We start from the raw sequence: 23538 nt of genomic DNA on the forward strand, positions 1-23538 counted from the left end.
GTTCTGGACCAGTTGAGAGAACTTCTCACATTGACAATAGAGATGTTCCAGGATTCGGCATTTTTTGTACACTGTTCTTCTTGTTAATAAACTTGTTTTTTGAATACAAGCGAAGACGTGTCAGCGGTGATCCCTTCTTTTCATCAACACATCAATATACCACATAACACTGTAATATTATTATAATACCTTCTTAAGACTCCAGAAAAATTAAATTTTTCGTCATAGAAGTTGATCAAGAGAATATTGTTCTCTGCATGGATATTTAAATAAAAACAACAACAACTGGTGGGCTCCTAGGCGAAAATCCTTAGTAGGTAGGCTACTGACGAAGCCTCATGCCAAATATAATGCTTTTACCCGCCCGGCCGGTATAGTAACGGTTAGTCCAAATAAGAAGAGCGCTCGAGGCGTCGTTTGTGTTGGGCTATTAACCCTTTGATTACGGAACCGGACCGCCAAATGTATTATCCTTATTTGACTCCTGGTGTCTGGTAGCTACATCATGGTACTAGACGAAATAGAAATAGACTAGCATAGTGTCCCGTTAGTAAACTGAGCAAATCCTAGAAGTAACTCAGATATAGGAGCCTATAGGGAAATAAAACATCAGGTGGCATGCACACTCCACGGCTTGTTTCTCACACTCCTAGATGAGCGAGGGGTTTTCTAAAGCAACAACAACAAAAAGATTGACCAAGCACAGCAGCACACTAAAGTTACATAGCCACGTAACAGTCAAGTAGTGAAAATCTAAACTGACCTTAGCGTTATCTTCATCAGTCACACCGTGACTTCCTCAAACTATTCGGCAATCTTTACTATGAGGGGGTTGGGCAAATCAGCGCTTTACGCGCTGCTTTCCGCCCCCACAACATATATTTTGAGCTATACTGACAGGCAGGGGCGTCACTAGGTTTTATGGACCGGGGGAGGGGGGGGGGGGGGGGGGGGGGGGGGGACTGTGCAAAAGTAGATGCTAAAAACATGTGAACCTGAGTAATTTTACAGATGTTTTATTATCATGGATATGTCTAGGCCGAATTTGACCTTCAGGTAGGCTACCTCAGGTAGACTGGAAAACTAAATATATTCCAGACCTCTTCACATTTTCCCATTCAAATAAGATCATACAACATAAATTAAGTGTGACTCCAACTGGAAAATATGAAAAATATGCATTATATAAACAAAGTGAATAAGCACACATAAACCCAAATTTGTAATAACTAGGAGCAGATGTTTGTGGTGTCAAATGAGATCCCTTCCTCAGAATTTTCTAACGCATTTCCCACTATTTTGATATTAACAGATAATTAGCTATTTTAGAACATCTCTCTCTCTGTGCCTCTCTCTGCAGGGTGACTAGACATCGTTATTGCAACAGAAGAACAATGACTGACCCTGAGAATCATTTTAATTTGAATATTCTGCTTTTATTAGTAGTTTTATTTGGACTAGATTAAAAAATGTTGTGTTTGATGATGTTATGTTTATTCTATTTGCGATGGACATCACAAATACATTGAGACTGTTCCAGTGGACAGACCAGATGCTTTGCTTGGGTTTGTTTAGCACATGTGCTAATTTTCAACACGGCTATATTTTAGGGAGGCTTCAGCCCCCATAAAATAGGCCTAACGTCGCCACTGGGAAAATGAAACATCTATTTCAGTGAAATGTAAAATATCTTTGTAGACTGTAAAAGGAAGAGTTTTCTAAATCAAAGCGTTGTTAGAATTGATAATAATCTGCAGCCTTATATGATAGTGATAATCATGATGTCATGTGTTTTAACTCCTCCCTTCCCTCTTTTCCCTTCAGCACACTGAGACTGATCACAAAATGAGGTTCAAGGCGCGTCCACAGTTGGAGGAGCTGATGTCTCGGATGAACCAATAACAACTCAGACATTCTCAAGTTTGACCTTCCCGATTTCCAAAAACAGCAGGTGACACAGATGTTAAGAAATACCTGTTCTTGTTTATTTATTCTTCAGTGGACCTGCTGCTGACAGTGATCAATACCACTGAAGGAACTGTGCTGTATATTTTACATTCTTCTGTGACATGCAAAATAAACTCTACCATAAACAAACAAAAAAGAACTCCATGATAATGCATTCAAGAAAACATTTTAACTGTTTTTGTTTATGATGAACTAAAGATAATTGTAAGTATAGCTAAAACATAATGGACAGAGGAGAAGTACAGTAGGAAGTGAAAATAGTGACAGTTAAAATAAGTCACTTAAAGGGACAACGAGGAGTTTTGGAAAGCGTAGTGTTTTCATACTACATTTCCCATGAGCCTCCGCACGCACTGTGAAATTCTTGGACCGGTGCAAGACCGGTGCGAAATCATTTGCCAAGAATGTTTTCATTAATCAAGAATGAAAGTCGGAGATTCGAAGACGACCAGATACTGTCGTAGTCCCGACCATAAACGGCGATTCGGCTGCGTTCCCATGACCTGCCGGGCAGCGTCCGGGAAACTGAAAGTAGGAAATGCTGGGCGAGCCGACCACTAAATAATAATAATATCAAAATAACTATGAAGACAAAACGATATATTTATCGAAAATTGACCCATTAAGTGGGGGTAACGTAGATTCATCCATTAATGTGAGACTCTTTTATAACCAAAAGCAAACTCCTCGGGGTCTCTTTAACACAATAACATTAAAACTCATTGCTCATATAAATCCATGTCATCAACGTGTAGAATCGTTTAAACTAAATAATCAACAAACCTTCAATCTCCTCAGTAGACATTATAAATGTATATAATGTTAAAAGTATTACAAGAACATTTAAACATCAGAATCTGTCTTTAAAAAGTCACCAAAGTGTGCTCTTTAGAATTTCAACGGGTTTTCTTCACCCCATGTTGCAGAATCTAAAACATTTATCATTTACATGAAAAAAAGAAATAAAACAAATGTGACATTAAAGAAAGATACAAAATAGATAAATATAAAATCATTTGTCATGGAGAAACACATTTCTTAATATGCTGTTTAGTGTATGAACGTAAGACATTATAACAATAGAAAATAGTAAGATGTATGATGTACAAAAAATGCACACAATTTTAATAACTTAATTTCCCTTAAGTCATTCTTTTCATTTGATAAGTCTATGTATAAATAACCTGCACCATTCATTTTCATAGAAGAAATCAATATATTAATTACTAAAAGATCATATAAATGACCTGTGCATTAAGTGAATGGAAGGAGTGTTGACTCCCTAGTCAACTGAACAGTCCTTCTGTGCTGCTGGGACTGCACTTTAAAAAAAAAAATGATACTCCAAGCAGTCTATTTACCTGTGGTTTTGGGTTTGTCATGTTTGCCCCTTAAGATCTCTCAAGGTCTGTGATTAGAGGCCTCAGACTCTCCATCCCATTAATGATTTCATAGAAAATCTCTTTGGTACTTTCAGTGGACTTCACCAAAGTGAGAATTTCCCTCATCTGGCTTTGTGGGGTCTGCAAAGCTAGCGTAGACTTGTAGCACTCAGGAGAGATCAATCCCCTTTCCCTGAGCTGGTCCAGGATGGCTGGTGTGTCTCTTGCATCCTTAATTAGAGCGCTGAAATGGCGCTCAATGAAATCACCAGAAGCTATGATATAAAACAACAAAAAGAACACAAAAGTGAATAAAAGAAGTTGTTTTGGTCACATGTTGACAAAAGTAAGTTGGAATATTGTTGTTTGAGTGAAAGGAGTTGTGTTTAGGTTTGCTATGTGAGATCATTGCTTCTCAATACTAATTTTTATTTTTGCATATTGTGTCTATGTCCATTCTTACCTTTTGCATGATGATGGGTTTGATTTTTGTAGTCCCCTAGGATAAAATACAGATTTCATTGCTGATTAATTACTGGATACAATAGTATGTTATTCTGGAAACACCGCTTAGAAATTATGTAAAAAAACAAATATAAACACTGACCCTTGCGAATAGTGCAGATCCAGACAGTGTCCTTTTCACTATTTCTCTTTTGCTTATTTTCCAGTTTTAGACTGAAGTCGTTTTCTGCATCTCTGATGAACACCTCAAAGTAATTTCTCCTCTCATACCTTAGCTTTAATTTCTGTGAAGAAAATATTGTACGGTATATTATTTTCGAAGGTAACAATCACAGATTTTTCAGGAGATGATTTAATTGAAATTATGTTTCTGTATAGTTATGTACCTACAGAAAGAACAAAAAAACTCACAAACAAGTTGTATTAATGGAAAAACTTTAAAGTTTCATGTTCTGTGGTGAAGTGATGTGCAATTATAAATTTTATGTAGATGTGTGCTGCATGTTAACAGTCACCTACAATATAAAATACAACAAGAGAAATATGACCAGTGACAGAAAAACATATAGCAATATCTTTGGTCATGGCTCCAAAATGATGGTCTTGCAGAGTGAGAGGTTCAAAGATGGCCATTGTCACAGTCTTGCAGACATAGACAACCTGGATGAAAATGCTGTTTGCCAATACTCTACTCCAGAATTAAAACAGTTAAACCTTACATCAGGTTGAATTTCAGCCATGTCCGTGTCTGTTGTGAGGAAGAAATGATCCTGCATCTGAAGTGAGTGGTCTGGGCTTGGTTTTGGGATAATTACTGATCCATGAGATGTCTCAGTTCTCTCCACTTTCTGCAAGAGAAAAAAAAAAATCAATATCAACAATGTTTCAAAAAGAAATTCCAGGTGCATTTCTGCCACCTTTAAGTAGTTTGTATTAAATTATTGTCAAAATGAAAAATTAACCTGTTGTACATAGTGATCGGGTGGAACCAGGTACACATGCAATGTGAGAAATTCCTTTTTTGTCTTGTATATTAATACGTCATAAAAAACTTTCACAGGGAAGCCCAGTTTCATACGGAGCATAACCCCTCTTGGAGAGAAGGTTGGCTGGACCAACTTGATGTGGGATGATGTCACTTCAGTGGCTTGTTCAACAAAATCTCCACATGTGTCCACATGTAGAACTGCAAATGTGTGCAAATGTGTCATTTTGGAGTTGTAATCTGGAAAACAATGACAAAACAAACAACACAACAACAAATCAATGAATGAAATACAAAACAACAAATGAACCTATATATAGTATAGAGTGAGAAGAGAAAGATGAAGTTTTTCCATTTATTGAGTTTGATTGTACCACTTACCTATCCAGTGTGGTAGATGCACCTCCTCCAACTCCCCGGCTATGACTGTAATGTCCAGTAGGGGTCCTGCTGGCATGTAATTGGTGCAAACAGGTTTTCTTATCTCTTCCTCCCATGAGCAAAACTGGTATTGGAGTCGGACCTTATCCTTGCAAACCCAGCGCAGGGTGGACACACTGCACTCATATTGACCTCTCTCAGATTGTAAGCTAATATTGTGTAAGAGAAAACAAATGATTGAATCGTGGAACAGACAAGCAAATTTAAACTAACACATTTTTATTTTTTAATTTGGATTGCAAACCGGATCAAAACGTACATGAAACACTGCATTGCAACAGTGTTTCTCAGTAAATTTGAAGTGTGGGTATTGAAATTAATTACTCAAGATACAAACTTTACCTGTAGGTATGATTCTCATCCACTCTATTGACGTCAGGTGTGAGTTTAGTCCAATTGCTGGAGTCCTGTTCCTGGAGACAATGTTTTTTTTTCAACAGCAGCCTTGATTGTTGGATTAGCAGTTCATCAAAAATTATTATGAAATACAACAAATCACAAAAACATGTTTACCATCAGACTGCTGCAAGCTCCAGATGGTTTTGATCTCCCAGAGAACACTTTTTAAAGGACAATGGTAACGTCAAAAGGGCTAGTTATACACAAATGACACATTTCTTCTTTTCTCTCTTTCTTTTAACTACCGGTATACTTACATTCAGTGGTATCTCGACTGGGAGACAGATTAAATTGTATTTGTTCAGGTTTGGAGATATCCCTCTTTGAGTTTTCTAATGCCAAAAAATACAATGCAATGTCATTTGATTTGTGGTGCACACGGAGGTAACTTTCAACAGCAACTTCTCACTCCTTCTTACCTTTTTTTGTGGGTTTAGTCTGGATGTCAAAGGCTACAGGACCTTTGATGTTGAATCCAAGGTAAAAGGAAACTTCACGTGATTTCCATAGGCTGTTTCGCAGGTTTGCATCTACTTCAATCTCTCTGCCTCCAACAGTTGCATACACACTGTAGTTTCTCACCACCCCTTCAACTCTGACAAGATTGTTTTGAATCTTGGGGTCTTGAAAAATCTTCTCATCACTCCAGTTGCAGTCTTCTTTAGTGTCCTTGTTTTGCCCCAGGAACAATCCCTCAAGGACTCTTCTGTGCACAATTCTTCTGAGACCTTGACCTTTCCCAATGAAAAACAGAGGGCGAAGGTGCCTTGATCTTAAGTATCGCTTATATGCATGTTCATAGGAAGAGTGCATCTGCTCAGTTAATTTATTAAGGTCGAAGACACAATTTTTTGCGCTGTCTGTAGGCCAGTATAAGAGGAGGGCTAACATGTGGAGCTCAGGTGTTTCCTCTGGGCTCAAAGGCATTTTTCGTCTAAATGCATCTAAATATTTGCGTTTTGGTTGAAAAGCTTCTCCCTTATTTAATAACATTACATGAGCAAGAATGCAGTTGACCAGAGCTGTTAATGACTCTGTGTTCGAGTAGATCTCTTCCCAACATGTAGTTATTTCTTTGAGCTCTGATCCAGTGTATTCTCTGTCAAGCCATGACAGTACTCCAGCAGAGGTCTCAGCCAGGCTTTGCTCTTGGCTGAAATCAGCACATTTTTCTTCACTGGGTCTGGGTGGGAGTTTTCCAACATACTTCCTGTAGCAGTCTGTGATATCTTTGGAAATGTATGGGGCATCATCTGTCTTTATGTCAGGCCTTGAGTAAGTCACATATTTATTCAAAAATGCACACTTACTTTCAACCTCATCTTTAAGACTGCATATTAAATAATTAAATCTGAGTACCTCGTTGCTGGGTGATTGCAGAATAGATCGTAAGGGCACATTTTTTGTGAGAACTCTTCTCCAGGCTTTCTTCTGACCAACAAGAATGTCATACAGAAGGATGCAAACCTGCAAGTAACCGCTATGCCCTCTGGCGTTAAAAACACGCGAGACTTTGGTCATGCCATCCCCTGTCATGTCTGACACATGTTCATCTTCAGCAAGTCGTTCTTCATGTTTAAAAGCTTTAATGGCCTTTGAGGCAAGTAGCAAAATTTCTCTTGTGTGTTGTGCTGGAAAGTTTCTGCTCCTTCCATCTCCTGACTTGACATCCAACTCTATTTTCCTCAGATGGTTCTTATAGACTTGTCCCAGTGTATCAACTACAAATGAACTTTGGGGATCTTTTTTTTGTGCCTGTTTTGCCCATATTTCTGCCTGATCGTAGTCTTTTACTTCCATGTAACAAAAACGAGCAAGTGCTTGGAGAAAAAACTGATTTTGATCCAGTTTAGTTTTTGCCACTTTTAAAACGGATGCACTCTCAGCATTGTTCTCCATCTTCTGAATATCTAGAATCAGTCTAGAAAATTTTTCCCTGACGCCATCTGTCTCTGTACTTTTGATTGAATTATCCTCTTTTATTTTTTCTCTTTTCATTAACATCTGTTTCACAAAGCCAAGCAAACTTGGAGGAACCTCCTTTCCGCAGAAACACGTCAAGAAGTTTCTTGCTATGTCACTTCTGGTCACACCTGCCTCAGCCATCTGTTCAATACATTGCTGTGCTATCATACGGTGAGCCATGCGCACTCTTCTCTCAGATGTTTTATTTTGTTGGAAGAAGACAATGAGATGACTGTAGGGCTGCATTCTGTCCTCCAGTGAAAGGTTTCCATGGATGGAGCTGTTACATTTGAGGAAGTCAAGACACTGTGACTCCAGGAGATATGAACCTGGTGCATAGGCGTTCAACAGGGACAGGAAGGCAACAAGCTGAGTCTTCTTTGGTCTATTTCGTCTTTGGACTTCAGAGAATCCTGTGCATGCTTGTTTGATGTAGTCTTTAGAGAAGTTAGTTTTAATTATGTTAAAACTATGGAAATGTGTGCGTTTATCGGGGAACCTTCTGCTAAGATCTTCCTTTTTTTCCATAAATTTTTGCTTCTCTGTGTCAGAGAGTTCTAGTTTTAGGGAAACATGTTCACCTGGTAGAACTTCTTCTTTTCTCACACAGCGGAGTAAAATCACAACATGCATGCAGGGATCTATCTTCTGTTCAGCAACTGTGTTCATAATGCTCTCTTGCAGATTTTCCAAAATGTGCTCATCATTCACTAACAGCAGTACAGTGTTCTGGTGGCCTCGACTCCCCGCCGTGAAGAGGTGGACCACCTCCTTAGCAACATCTGACATGTCAGAGGTTTGGTCTGTTAAAACAGCACACCTGAACGTTTTCCGCAAGTCCCACAACACCTGCATGGCCAGTGTGGTTCCTCCAGATCCTGGTTGGTGGAACAGGTTAACAGTTGATGTTCCAGGGCGTTTTCTTCTTTGATGAACTTGCTGCAGAAGTTTGTCATATCCATCTCGTTTGATAAAAGGAGTTCCAATGCCATTTAACTCTGCCTGTTCACTAAGGTGAAAGTTCAACCATTGAGGTGGGGCCCCTCTGTAAAAGTTTACTTCTGTCTGTTCAAGAACGACCTGATCAAATGATTCTCCTTCAAAACGATTTGCGTAGAGAACATCCAAAATGCAAAGTGAATCTCTTACTTCATTTCCAATGTAAATTTCCCCACCCTTAACAGTGGACAAGGCTGGTCCATTTGCCATCTTGGACTTTCAGTTTCCTGTAAATGAATGAATGGGAATAATACAAAAAAAACCCATCAGAATCTTTGAATATCTTTGTAACATGACACATACATTGACATGCTTAAGGAAGAGAAAGGCTCAGTACAATATCAACCCACTGACAATGGCAACAATTCCAGCTGCCATGACAATTCCACCTTGACACATCAAAAAGAAAAACTGGAGGGGCTGTTAATGTGTTTATACACTTTGCATTGGAGACAGATCATAAAGGATAAAAATATAAACTATAAACTTGAAAAAAACAGTATGCAAAGGGTACTAATAGACTTTTCAGACAAAAGGAGGCAATATTTACAACAAAACAGACATCCAGATTTGTTGAATTGATTCAGTGTGTTTCACTTCATGGTGACGGTGGTAGTAAACCTACGGAGCCCCAGACATGACATGGGAAAAAATAAATAAATCGTGGCCAGATATAACGTGCGCATGAAATACTAATTTGTTCCCACTAAATACTAATTTGTGGCCACAAATTACTAATTAGTTCCCACAAAATACTAATTTGTTCCCACGAACGAGTTATAAACAGTACGTTGAATGTAAGATATCTGAGACTTGTATGATTAATAAAGTAATAAAGTAATAAACTGAACTGAACTGAACTGAACTAAAGTTCAGTATATATCTTGATACCTTTTTGATATTTGGTTTTACTGAACTCAACATTGTCAGCACAATGTCAGGCCCTCTGCTCTTGTCACCGCTTCCTCCTGTCTGGCAGCAACTCCCCTTTCTCTGTCTCTCACTGTGGTTGCAAGTGTGTCCTTGTATGGGATGTTCTGTAACTCTGTCTTTAATGCTGCACATGGATTCCCAGACTGTAAGGTGCGGTAAAGTCGTGTGCACAGCAAGTTATCATGCACAGAGGTAATTCCATCTGCTTAACAGACAGAAAGAAACATTTAACATATCAATACTAGCCAAATTTGGAGTCTTCGCACAATTAATCCATAATGATATTGAATGAGAATGTGAATATTTTTAGTAGGCACTCCGTTTTATACTTATCATTTGTAAAGTACTGGTCAGTGCACAAATTAAAAGCAGATTCAGCTTATATACAATGGCCTAAAAAGAGCATATTACCAGCAATTACTTTCTTAAGACTCCAGAAAAAGTATTTTTTTCGTCATAGAAGTTGATCAAGAGAACATTGGGCCTCATTCACGAACCGTTCTTTAGAACAAATTTGTTCTTAAGTCCTACTTACGAAGTTTTTACGAAGATTGTGGCATTCATGAATGTTTTCTTATCCAGAATTTGTTCTTAACTAAGAACAAAATCTACGAACAGTCAGGAGTATACTTACGCACTTTTAAGTGCTGAGACTTCTGCAAAAATAACCGATTATAGTGTTTTCTTTTGTTCTGCAGTTGTATGATATTATATGATTTGAATAAGAATTATATATTAATAATAATAATTGACAAATCATTGCAGTTTCTTAAAAAAACATTATAGACACTTAATTCATATCAGTTTTTTTTTTTTTTTTAAGTGTTCAAACTACACACAACTGTTTTTTTTTTTTTTTTTTAAATATATGATAATATGATGATATTTATGATGGCACACGTGAGAGTGTGGTCTCTCTGATAACAACCCGAAGAGCTGCATCCACTGCTGGCTACTAAATATAGCCTAAATATAAATATAAATATAAATATAAATATAAATATAAATATAAATATAAATATAAATATAAGCCTTTTGTTTGTTTCTTAGTTTCATTCCTGCCGCAGTAGCACCACTTCACTACTTTAGTTCTTTTTATGTTTGGAGTCTGGTGCTCCCTCCCAGATTTTCATTTGAGCATTTCAACTTTCTTTCTCACTCCACCTTCTCTGCTCAGTGCCTGTGGGTTCTGTTTGCACACGGCCCTGCAGTCTCATGCCCTTTTACGGGCATTGATGGGGCTGTTACCTATGCTAATCCTATGTTAATTAGACTCACCTGGCACACGCCCTCAACTTACGAGGAGATGGCATTCATCAAGTAGGAACACAGCTGCGAACAATTCTGAGGCTTACGAACGCGTTGATGAATCTGACGTAGGGTTTTCTTAAGGAACCTCTTAAGAACAACTTAAGAAAGAATCTAAGAAGGTTCTTAAGAAGATATTGGTGAATGAGGCCCAATGTTCTCTGTGTGGATATTTCAAAAATTCTGGCGGGCTCCTAGGCTAAGCAGGGGTGTCAAACTCCTTTTAGTTCAGGAGCCGCATATGGCCTAATTTGATCTAGGGGGCTTGACCAGTAAAATGATCGCATATTAAACTGTAGGCTAAATAACAAGAACTCCACATTTTTCCCTTTTTTACTTTGTGCAAAGTACATTATTAAGATGTGTACAGTTTACTATCCTTTTTACAAAAAATTATGAACAACCTGAAATTTCTTGACAAAAATATAGCTACATGTAATTTCAACTAGGGCTGTGTAATATGAACCAAAACTAGTGATATTTTTTTAGCTGAATGGCAATATAGGACATATTGTGTTTCCATGATGTAGGCTAATTAAGAGTTTCCACCAATTAGCAGCCAGTAGTGGCTTAATGAAGCTTAGCGAAAGTTCAGACAGGAAGACTATCTCTTTAAGCACGCCTCAAAGCCCTTTCCCTGTTTTCCCGCTATCCTCTCGCTCCACCCTTATTCTCATAATTTCTTTCTTTCTTTCTTTCTTTAACCTTTATTTAGATCTCGAACGCCATTGAGGGTAAACCCTCATTTCCAATGACGTCGAGAGCACATCAAATCAACAGCAATCATATAACAAATACAGTGATCATAAAAATACATCAACAGCAATACGATCAGACATTATCAACAATTTTTTAGGATTTTTTAAAACAATTGCATTCAAAAGTATGCATATTTATGATCATGTTTTTAAACTGGCCTGGGGTAACAAATGAATTCATTTTCAGAGATCGTTGAAGAGAGTTCCAGGTATGAGCAGCAGAAAAACTGAATGCAGTTCTACCAAAAGCTGAATCCGTCCGAGGAACCTGGAGTGTTAGATAATCATTTGAACGAGTTGGATAAATTAAATAGAGAAAGATAAATTACTAAGATATGTTGGTGTGAAGCCAGTTAAAGCTTTATAAATAAAAAGGTAGTAATGTATGTCTCTTCTGATTGATAAATTCAACCAATCACAGTCTGCCATCCTCTTTCTCTTCCACCAATCAGTCATTAGCGTCAAATTTTAAAGTTCTCTCTCTCTCTCCTGTCATCCCACCTCCACCCCTGCACCACCTCCATCAAGATACAGACTGTCTTAATCTGGATCTTCAACCGAGAGGTTCCCTCATCAGGCGACTTCAAGCTTCCCTACCACCACCAGTGTCTAGGCCCGGGGGGATATAACTTCTTCAGATGCAAGCTTCTCATCCCCAGATCAGTTTACTCAGCTGGTCTACACCCGTGGTCTAAGTGCCAAAGTTTATTTTGTTCACAATAAATGTAATTTCATCTTCATCTTGGCTCTTTTGTCGTAAATGGTCTATCCTGATTGAAATATTTTTGTCAGAGGCAAACCCTTAAAAAGGCCGTCAGTTCTAGGTCAAAACCACATGTGGCAAATGACACAGACAATTGTAGGTATTGGGCTGATATTAAAGACCGGGTAAACCAAATTCAGTATTTTTCTTCTTATCATATTAATTAGGCCTTACATGTGTCCCTCAGAACATGTAAAAAGTATTTTTGCCATTCATAATTTCCTTGAGGAGCTAGGCCTCAGAGACTGTTCTGTGTGCAGGTTTAGAATGGGCGGGCTTAAGTCGAGGGCCGCGTTGCGTAAAGCGGCCGTACTTACATAAACCCGCCCCCTGCTCCACTCTACTATAAATACATTCAGCCAACTGACTTCCGAGGTTTTCCGTCCCACTTATTTTTATTTATTTATTTAAAGGTTTATTTGAAATGGGACCTCACATATTCATGAACATACAAGAAAAAACAACATTTAATTGCAGTAAATATGTCGGATTTAGCTGGGAGCTAATTTCCATCCGCAGTCCCATGACACTTAATTAAATAAAATTACAATCAGACATTTAAAAACGATAAACATTTAAGACGATAGACAATAACCTCCGTAGGGTGTTTAGCAGCAGTTACAATTACAGTGTTGCAAATTACTCAGCAGGTGACAATGCTAGGCGACGCATTGCCACCTGCAGAGAGAGAGAGAGGAAAAAAAAAAAAAAGAGGAATAGTAATAAATAAAATAAAATAAAATAAAATAAAAATAGATAGATAATAATGCAGGTGGTAATGCTAGGTGACGCATTGCCACTTGCAGGTAAAAAACAATAAATGAATAAATAATGAACAAGATACAATAATAATAATAATAAAGAAGAAATAAAAAATAAAAATAATAATAATAACAACGGTGCAGGGGACAATGCTAGGCGGCGCATTGCCACCTGCAGAGAAAGAAAAGAAAAACAAAAAAAAATAAAATAAAAAAGAAGAAGAAAAAAAAAAAAATAGTGATAACCACCGTGGTAACAGAGGTAGTGTACAAAGTTAGCAGCCATTATAACAATAAGAAATGAAAGGCCAGATAATGATATCTGCCTAGATTTAAAAGAGGTAGTTACACAATAATTTACAAAAATGGATATGCTATAAGAGGAGATAAGAACTACAGTGGTACTGTATGAAAGTGCTAATTAGTCAGTATTTCAGACGTGGATGCAAGTTTGGTGGGACAGTAGCCATATTTTGAGCTGTTTTTTGAATGCATTAAACGTGGGGCTGTCTCTAATTGGGGTTGGTAGACTATTCCAACAAGTACCACCCTTCACAGTTAAAGAATTTTGGCCTATTTGGCTTCGTCTAAATGGCACCTCGCAGTCCCCTCTGGAGGCAGATCTGGTGCTGAGTGTGTTATCTCTCCGTCTGAAATATTCCCTCAACGGGGGGGGGGGCCAGTCCGTTGAGGGTTTTATAGATGAGGCAGCTATTCTTAAAGCTCCTAAGGTTTTCAAAGCTCAGAAAATTGTGCCTCTCAAAATTGTGCTCTTCAGTCTAGCTGAAACACGTGAAACAGCCAGCTAACTAAACGTAGTTCATGTTCACACACAGGGGAGACCACTACTGTCTTGTTCCTTCATATAAGGAGTTTACAGTGCTAACGTTAACGTATTCACACCATGATAAACAGCCGTCACTGCGGGGAGAGAGGCTGAATCCTCCAGTCACACACCGAGGATCCCTCAGACACACACAGCAGCAGCAGTAGCAGCACCGTCTTTTGACTAGAGTCTCCCTCATTAACACACTGTCCGACCAAACAGCCTCCTCTCATCCACACAACCAGACACACGGCCATAAAATCAAGGACGGAAAACATCGTTAAAAAACAAACAAACAAAAAAACTCACTGGTGTCTAAAACAGTCAGCAGCATCAGCATGTCATCCAGCACCAACAGATAATCCACCGTTATTATTCCTGTTTCGATCGTTACTCGCGGTCTGCCCATTTCAACCATTTGCATTGTGTGAAAGAAAAAAAAAGTTTCTAGCGGCGGCAGCAGCCATAGCCCAGAGCGATAGATATAACAGAGTGGCGACACTCCCATAGGACTCCGTTGTAAAAAATGGCGGGCCGACTTCCGGGTCATGGAGCCCTCAATAGTTCCAAACATTCCTCCCGCGGCGCTGGACCACGTCTGTTTCTATGGCTGCACAGCAAGAAACTACTGAGCTACGTTGACGAAATACCGACCAATTTTAAGTTATAAAGTGGTAATAATCTTTCCCAAGTACAGTAACCATGTTGACTTAACAAAATAAAAATTATTAGACTGATTGGTTCATTGAAAAACATTTATTTATTTACGTAACTGTGGTGATTTCAGTCCGTAGCCCAGAAGCAGCCCTGCTCACTTTTCATTCAAACAAACTAATGCCACTGCCACAGTTGTTAAATTTCATCAATGAGACCAACATTAATCTCTTCAAAATAATTTAACAAGCCAGCGGTAAACCTCTAAAAGCATGCGGATACGTTACTTGGCTCGTTTTCTCCGACGGGAGGACGGACGGTCGGCCCGCCGGCAGATCAGCTCAGTAGAGCGGCTGCTGCTGCTGTGACAGCCGCTGCCCTGGTCCCCGGTCGGGGCTCACACAGACTCTGCACTTCTCCCAAAACAGACATCGGTGCAAGTTCCTAACAAACGTTATGAACTGACCACAGACTCTGGATTAAACGGTGACTTTCTTGCATGAACAAAATATTAAAACTGTGACGTGTTGACAGCGCTAAAGCCAGGTTTTGGCAGCTTTACTGCTGTGGCTCGGTTGCCGCAAAATGGCGATATCGATGCTAATTTCTGTTAGCCCGTCTATGAGGTTTTGCATTATACGTTAGCATTAAGCTAGCGGGCTTTATATTTAGTTGTGATACTGGCTGTGTGTGTTTTGAACGTTGTTTCAAACTGTGTAGGTTTGATTGAACATCTTTTATGCTTAAATATATATATTCCCGCTTAATATATTGCTTTACTCCTCTTCTTATGCCATTTTTACTGTAGGGCAGGCTAATCTTCACTTTAGAGTGACAAATAAAACCTTTAAGCAAGAAGATTTTGCCTTTTGTTTGAAAACTGACATTGATGTACGTAATTCAGTAACAGTTGTAAATATACCTTTGTACGGTTTATTTTTTAATATTTACCGTCCAAAAGCAAGCTCAGTGCTGTCTGTCCCATAGCAGAACATGACAGCGGCAGCCTCGTTTGGAACTATTGGGAGCTACATGAACCACGTGACCGCGCTGGCGGCGACATCAAAGGCTGTCGCCACTCTGTTATATCTATCGCTCTGCCATAGCCTATATACTCCTGGCTCCACCGTGTTGTTTCCCCCGGTCTGTTTCTGATCCCGGCTCCACCGTGTTGTTTCCCCCGGTCTGTTTCTGATCCCGGCTCCACCGTGTTGTTTCCCCCGGTCTCCTCCCACCGGGACACGGCTGCTGCTCAGCTCGGACGCGGTGTCACGGCGCCGGGCGGTCTGGACCGGGTCTGGACTCGGTACCAGGTCCAGAGATAATTCACTGTCTCCTAGTGTCTGCTTCTCCTGTCACGACACTTGAAGCTAAAGCTAAGCTAACGTTAGCTAAAAACTTTATTTATTTTTTTCACACAATGCAAATGGATGCAACACGCTGACCGGTAACGAGACAAAACAGGATTAGCATGGTGGATTATTTACCTGTTGCAGCTGGATGACTGCTGCTGCTGACTGTTTCAGACACTAACAGTGAAGGTAGGGCTGCACATTTAATCGAATTTTAATCAAGATCACGATTTTGGCTGCCACGATTAAATTAAGATGATCGTCACGATTATTAACATGTAAAAAAACGGGCTGTGCTGCATATCAAATCAAGCGCTTTCTCAACCAATAGTCCGCCAACCACCAGGGGGCGAACGAGAGGTTAGGGCTTCATGAAGCTGCCTAACTAACAAGTGAGCGCATCCTCCCTTTACCTGTTGTTTACAATCCGGAGTGTGTGTCCCAGCTGGTCAGTCGGCACCTTCAAATGCTGCTGTACTATGTCACCTTCTGCACCCGATGTTACGTCTCATAGACTGTATGGATCTCACTCTGCAGTGAGAGTGAGACGATGTCGGCAGCAGACGGCGACAGTAGACATGACGTGTGTCTGTGTCTGGTCAGTCAGCACCTCAGGCTGTCTACTGTCGCCGTCTCGCTCTGGATCGGATCGAGGTCGGGCTGCGGGGTGGTCTCAAAGCTGGACCGAGACCCCGTCACCCCACGCGGCCGTTTTGGTGTTAATTACATATTACGTCTTATAATTAAAACGTTCCGACCGTGATCATAACGGCCGGTAACGGCGATCTATGGCCGTTTTGGTGTCACCACAGTTGAGCTAGGCCGACCTGCCGGACGCTGCCTGTGTGAAAACACTTGGTCTGTTCATTAAATGTTTTTAATTCGTTCCAAATTGCTGCTGAACCGTCCGTGCTGTGCTTTGGTCCATGCTGGACAGACTCTTGCCCACACATCTCTGTGTATCATTGATGGCAAAAATTAATTTGTACCTATAGGCTTTGAAATTACATTTCAGAGCCTGTACTTTCTTACTTTTATTTGAGTAGCCTAAAGGAGTTGAATCAGCAGAGCTTCTACCAGATTAATTTTTTTGTTTTTTACACAAGTATCTGTACGCTACTGTAAAGAATGACACCTCTGCACTCTGCAATGGCATTTATTTTTCGCTAGCCCTTTGTCTTGGGTAAATTTTATTTTAGGCTATTATTTATTTTTATTTTACGTTTTATTTTGAACTGAAAGCCTTGTTCACATAGCCTATTGTTTGTTTCAAATAGAAAGTGCAATAAAAATGTTTTATCTAACATAATGTATAATCGTGATTTCAATATCGACAAAAATAATCGTGATTATCATTTTGGCCATAATCGTGCAGCCCTAAGTGAAGGTAAGAAATATTTCCTGAAGGTTTATCAGCTGTGTCAGTGCTGACTAGCCAGACTACCGTATATCATTAACATGTAGCTATAGTCTGGAAACGACCGGTAGACCTCGGCTCAATCCAGGGGGTGGGATGAAGGCTTTCAAACTGCCTCTGCACACAATATAGCGCTACGATTAATCAGAGCAAAGAGCAGGATGACGTTAGCCTGGCAAGCCAATTAAAATGTATGTCGTCATCGCATTAAGCCCGCCCAACGACTCTCTAAACAGATAGAGCGCTGTGATTGGTGAACACAATCGGTGTTCGAGACTCAAAAAGTTCCTATGGCTCGTTTCTAGACCTATACTACGGAGCAAATATTTTTGCTGCCGCTGTGTCTAGATTTCTAGAGACGTTCAGTGAAGTCTAGCTCTCCTGCCATGGGGTGTGGTTTCTTTGCCTGCAGCAGACACATCACCGTCCGGAAGCAGAGAAAACTACTCATTTATTGACAACTTTGATGCAGAATTTTCTTAACGACTTTTTTAGTCCTCCAAATTTGACAGAGTGGTTAATATGTTTTCCTGTTAGAAAACTTAAAACACATATTTATTCTTGGTTTACCCGGTCTTTAAATTGTATAGGAAAAATGTATCTCCCTCTCTCACAGCCTACACAAACACACAAACTTGTAGCTGCGCTGTCCCTCTCCTCTCTCTCTCTCTCTCTCTCTCTCTCTCTCTCTCTCTCTCTCTCTCTCTCTCTCTCTCTCTCTCCCCTCCTCTGTTGCTTTGAGCTCCCAGCTGTGCATGGATAACTACGGGTTATATTTGGCTTGTCACCGGGCCGGTTCGGCCCCACCAACCCGACCGGACACGGGGGTTCAAATCGAAAATTTACGCTGAGTCCGGCCACGTCGCGTCGGGGCTTCATCATCCGCAGGTCGGACTGTGTTGGTTGGGATTTAATTTTCGGGCCCAGTGAGAACTCGAGCCGAGCTGGGCCAAGAGCAGTAGCTACTTTAGCGGTGAATGTCGGTGCTGTCCTTACTGTGCGTTCACACCAAAAGCTTCCAAAGCGTCAAAAACGCTCGAGGGTGGGCGTCAGACAAGACAGCTCCCAAAACGGCAAATATTTCCAGCCGCTTTGTCCGCTCGTCACGTGACTGACGTCAAAGTTCGATCGCGCTGGTCATTGGGGAGCCGAAATACAAAAAAAAGGAAAAAAAAAAGGCAGCCGACGGACATCTCTATTCTGACAGGCTGCCGCCGGTTGCCGCTTAACCGCGTCATAGCTCATTACCCTAAAGTTAACCACGGCTCAACTTCTCATCTGGTGACGCTTTGGACGCTTTGGAAGCGCGGCGACGCCTGTTGACGCTTTGGACGCTCAGTGTCGCCGGGCTCTCATTGAAAATTGAAAATCACTTCCTGCTTTGCTTGAGTGCAGACGCTTCACTCCTTTGCTCTCCGCTTCACTCTCTCTTTTTTTTCCCATTGCAATCTTTTCCTTTTGAAATTTATTTGTATTTTTTCCTGGATACCTACATATCACTGGAAGCCTAATTTATGATAGTTACTGGAGGCTACGACTGTTTTTTAAACTGTTTTACCCTGAGAGTGTGGCTTATCAGCAGCACAACCCGGCACTGTCGTGACCGGGATTGAGGAGCTCAGCTAACAGAAGCTAATTAGCAGCAAGATGCCTCCTTTTTCCACGGAGGACTACCACAAACTGCTCCAGAAGATAGCAGTACTGGAAACAAAAATGCATCGGCTCGAAGTGAACGTGGAGGTAAATGGACAATATGGAAATGATACTACTCTGCCGATATTCCAAAACAGTGAAAGGGAGCAGGCTAACACAAGGCTAACGGGCACAACCAAGGCACGGCCGGAGCCAGGTGTAAATGGGAGTAAATCAAACAGTCCTCCCTGGAACTCTCTTGGTGCTAAGCCAAAGCACCACAAAATACCTCCCTCAAACATGGGAAGACGATTATCAGGCAGAACCCAGCACTCGGAGATGGATTACGACACCGAGTGGCCTGCACTGCCATCACACAGGACTGTCTCCTCAACCCCAAAACCACGGAGAAAACAACCACGGACCAAGGCTATGAGCAAACTGCCCCAAGACACAGGGATTCTACTTGAGAACAGATATGCTCCACTTTCACAGGACCCAGACTCCCCAAAAGAAGGCTCATCTCCCAGGACCAGAGAAAGGTATGAGGCTAAATCTGATGCTAAAGGGCTACAGAGAGAGCTAACCACTGGGCCTCAAACTCTGATAGTGGGTGACGGAGCTGTGTATGACATAAAACGCTTTTGCAGCAAGAACAACACCAAGGTACTGTGTTTTCCCAATGTGTCTGATGTTTCAAAAAAGATCTTGAAGATTGTTGCTGAGCATCCAACATTGAAATCGCTCATCATACACACAGGAGCCCTTGATGTTGTGAAGCAACAATCAGAGCTATTAAAACGAGACTTCATGGAACTGATAAACAAAGTTCAGTGTTTGAATACTGAGGTGTTTTTCAGTGGACCTCTGCCAACAGTTCGGCGAGGAGATGAGAGATTCAGCAGGCTGATGATGCTGAACAGATGGCTTAAAGATACATGTACTGCTCAATCACTGAACTTTATTGACAATTTCAACATCTTTTGGGAACGCAGGCACCTCTTTAAGGCAGATGGATTTAGCCTTAACAAGTCAGGAGTACAGCTGCTAAGTGCCAACATCTTTTACTTTTTGCGTCAGGCACCAGCAGTCCCTGTCAAGGACAAGAGACAAAACAATCCAAAACAGCAGATAAGACGGCACTCTGGTGAGGGCGCCGAGATAAGGATTGACAACAGAGGACAGCAGACTCAGAAAGAACCTGCAACGTCATCATCTGCACCCCAGCAACTGGATTATCCACCAGCCCCAACAACGTCATCACCTGCACCCCAACAAGTGGATCATCCACCAGCCCCAACAACGTCATCATCTTCACCCCAACAAGTGGATCATCCACCAGCCCCAACAACGTCATCACCTGCACCCCAACAAGTGGATCATCCACCAGCCCCAACAACGTCATCATCTGCACCCCAACAAGTGGATCATCCACCAGCCCCATCAACACAACACAAGGAGTCTCCCTTAGCCCCAAAAGCCCCAAAGGGGGAGTCTCCCCCGGCCCCAACAGGAGACTCCCAACATTCAACCCCCCGAACCCCATCCAGCCCCCAACTCTCTTCATCTAGTCCTGACTCCCCATTTCTGGATTTCCCTGACAGGATGAAGAGCTTTCTCACTAGTGGAATCCAACTAACACCACGCCAGGGTCTCATATTTTCCCCAATTAACCCCCCACATCGTCCACCCCCTCGCATTCCACCACGTCAGAAACAACCCTCGACCAAAAGTCACTGAGCCCCCCCACTTCCTCTGAATCATCATATCATTGAATCTGAATGATATGTGCCGGGTCCAGGCTGCAATACTGATATCAAGAATGTTCTTTCCCAGGAAAAGTCAGGGCCCTATGGAGTTCAGGCAGCTTTCTCAATCCCTGTGGTGACGGGTAACAGAAAAGTGATCAAACTGGTGAGAAATAAAAAGGGTTCAATTAAATCTACCAATCTAGTGAGTATAGCTTGTCAACCTCGAAACTCACCAGTGTCTCCTGTTATCTCCACAAGGTTAGCTCTACTTAATATCAGATCACTAGCCAACAAATCCTTGTTAGTAAATGACATCATTATGACCTATAATCTAGACTTCTTACTTCTTAGTGAAACATGGCTGACTGAATGTAGCTGTGCTACCATTCTCAATGAGGCTGCACCAACAAATTTCAGTTTTATGAATAAGTGTCGAAGTGGTAAGAAAGGCGGGGGAGTTGCTGCCATTTTTAAATCTGTATTTCAGTGCAAGGAAACTATATTTGGTGATTTTAGCTCTTTTGAATATCTATGTTTTTTAGTAAAGGGTGATCCAAAAGTTCTCTTCCTAATTATTTACAGACCACCAAGATACCCAGGAAAATTCTTTGATGAGTTTGCCGAACTGCTGTCAGTTATCTGCACTGACTACAACTTTTTTATCATAACAGGGGATTTTAACATTCACATAGACAATAACATGGACACAAATGCCAAAGAACTATGCTCTCTTCTTGACACTTTTGGCCTCTCCCAACATGTGAAAGGGCCCACACACACCCGAGGCCACACTCTGGATCTGGTTATCTGTAGAGGTGTTGACATTACATCTGTTGATATCAAGGACTTGGCTCTTTCTGATCATTTCTGTGTGTTCTTTGACTTACAGATAACTCCGGACATGCAGTTACCCTCTGTATCTGTTAGGAAAAGGTTCATAAATGAGAATACCAGTGTTAAGTTTATGGAGGCTATAGTCATGTCACCAACTGTGAGTGCAGAGACAGTTGATGAACTCCTGGATAATTTCAACTGCAAAATCTCAAATGTCATTGATACCATTGCACCTATTAAAACTAAGATGACCTTGGCCAGACAGAGAACACCATGGAGGAACACTTTGATGGTAAAGGCTCTGAAAACAGAATGCAGGAAAGCTGAGCGTAAATGGAGAAAAACTAAACTTCAAATCCACCATGACCTCTACAAACAAAGTCTTTGTAATTTTAACCATGGGCTATTCAAGGCTAGACAGCAACACTTTACTGAAATGATTAATAAGAATATCAACAACACTCGTGCTCTGTTTGCTATGGTTAATAAGCTTACAACCCCCCCAAAAGAGATAGTTTCAGAACTCTTTTCCACAGAAAAATGCAATGAATTTGCTTACTTCTTCAATGAAAAAATCAAATCCATAAGGCTAAATATCAACACAAATCAGCAAAATAATACAATGATGCAATCCCTAAAATCACCTAGGAATAAATCAACTGTAATGTCAGAGTTTAATACAGTTGACCAAAAAACCTTAGAAGAAACAGTTCAGCATCTTAAAACATCGACATGTTGTCTTGACACAATACCATCTGACTTTTTTAAAACTATTATAAGCTCTGTCCAAACAGATCTGCAGCAAATAATAAATTGCTCACTTCAATCAGGCACGTTTCCTAAACCCCTGAAAGTAGCTGCCATCAAGCCGCTCTTAAAAAAGAGAACATTGGATACTACCATTTTAACCAATTACAGACCCATCTCAAATCTTCCCTTTATAGCCAAGATCGTTGAGAAAGTGGTTTTTAATCAACTCAGCAACTTCGTAAACTCCAGTGGACTCTTTGACAAATTTCAATCAGGCTTCCGACCTCACCACAGTACAGAAACAGCTCTTATTAGAGTGTTAAATGACATAAGGTTGAACACTGACTCAGGCAAGGTGTCAGTTCTGGTCATGTTGGATCTCAGTGCTGCGTTTGACACTGTGGATCACAGTATACTGCTGGACAGGTTGGAAACCTGGGCAGGACTCAGCGGGACAGTCCTAAAATGGTTCAGGTCCTACTTAGAGGAACGGAGTTATTTTGTGACCATTGGTAGTTATCAATCCGATCGAGTGGCTATGACGTGTGGAGTTCCTCAGGGGTCAGTCCTTGGACCCTTCTGTTTAACATGTATATGCTGCCTTTGGGTCAAATTCTACAGAACTCTAATGTCAACTATCATAGTTATGCAGATGACACACAGATATATCTTGCACTGTCTCCAGATGACTGCAGTCCAATAGAGTCACTATGTCACTGTTTAGAGCAAGTCAAAAATTGGATGAGCCAAAATTTCCTTCAGTTAAATCAAGAAAAAACTGAGGTCATTGTTTTTGGAAATAAAGAGAAGAGGGTTGCTGTCAGTAAACACCTTGAGTCACTGTCTTTAGAAACTAAAGACCAAGTCCGAAACCTTGGCGTGCTGATAGACTCAGATCTGACCTTCAACAGCCATATCAAATCAGTTACCAAATCAGCCTTTTATCAACTGAAGAACATATCCAGAATTAAGGGTTTTATGTCCCAAACTGATCAGGAGAAGCTGATTCATGCTTTTATCTCCAGTAGACTTGACTACTGTAACGGTCTTCTGACTGGTCTCCCCCAAAAAAGTATCAAACAGCTGCAGCTCATTCAGAACGCTGCAGCTCGAGTTTTAACCAGAACAAAGAGATCAGATCACATCACCCCGGTTCTTAAGACCTTACACTGGCTCCCAGTCAGCTACAGAATAG

The 23538-nt window shown here is 40.8% G+C and overlaps 2 protein-coding genes and 1 long non-coding RNA gene across 3 annotated transcripts in view; 1 reads left to right on the forward strand and 2 right to left on the reverse strand.

Moving 5' to 3' along the window:
- Nucleotides 1-23538, reverse strand: part of LOC146968961 (sterile alpha motif domain-containing protein 9) — a 58237-nt gene that overhangs the window by 9801 nt on the left and 24898 nt on the right. Inside the window, exon 2 of the mRNA XM_085759328.1 lies at nucleotides 7734-8831. Within this exon, the coding sequence (XP_085615454.1) occupies nucleotides 7734-8814 (1081 nt within the window). The 5' untranslated portion in view covers nucleotides 8815-8831. The remainder of the gene's footprint in view (nucleotides 1-7733; nucleotides 8832-23538) is intronic.
- Nucleotides 3952-5013, reverse strand: LOC146968962 (uncharacterized). Its single transcript, XR_015034324.1, has 3 exons — nucleotides 4778-5013; nucleotides 4535-4663; nucleotides 3952-4099 (listed from the first exon to the last, which is right to left on the reverse strand). It is a non-coding gene; the product is annotated as an uncharacterized LOC146968962 (long non-coding RNA).
- On the forward strand, nucleotides 18925-20579 carry LOC146968963 (uncharacterized). The gene is made up of 2 exons (XM_085759330.1): nucleotides 18925-20264; nucleotides 20447-20579. Exons 1-2 carry the CDS (start codon nucleotides 19024-19026, stop codon nucleotides 20577-20579), a joined length of 1374 nt encoding a protein of 457 aa, XP_085615456.1. The 5' UTR covers nucleotides 18925-19023.

This window comes from Trachurus japonicus, chromosome 18 (assembly GCF_045865225.1).
Source record: "Trachurus japonicus isolate A0001 chromosome 18, Traja_1.0".
Classification (NCBI taxonomy): domain Eukaryota; kingdom Metazoa; phylum Chordata; class Actinopteri; order Carangiformes; family Carangidae; genus Trachurus; species Trachurus japonicus.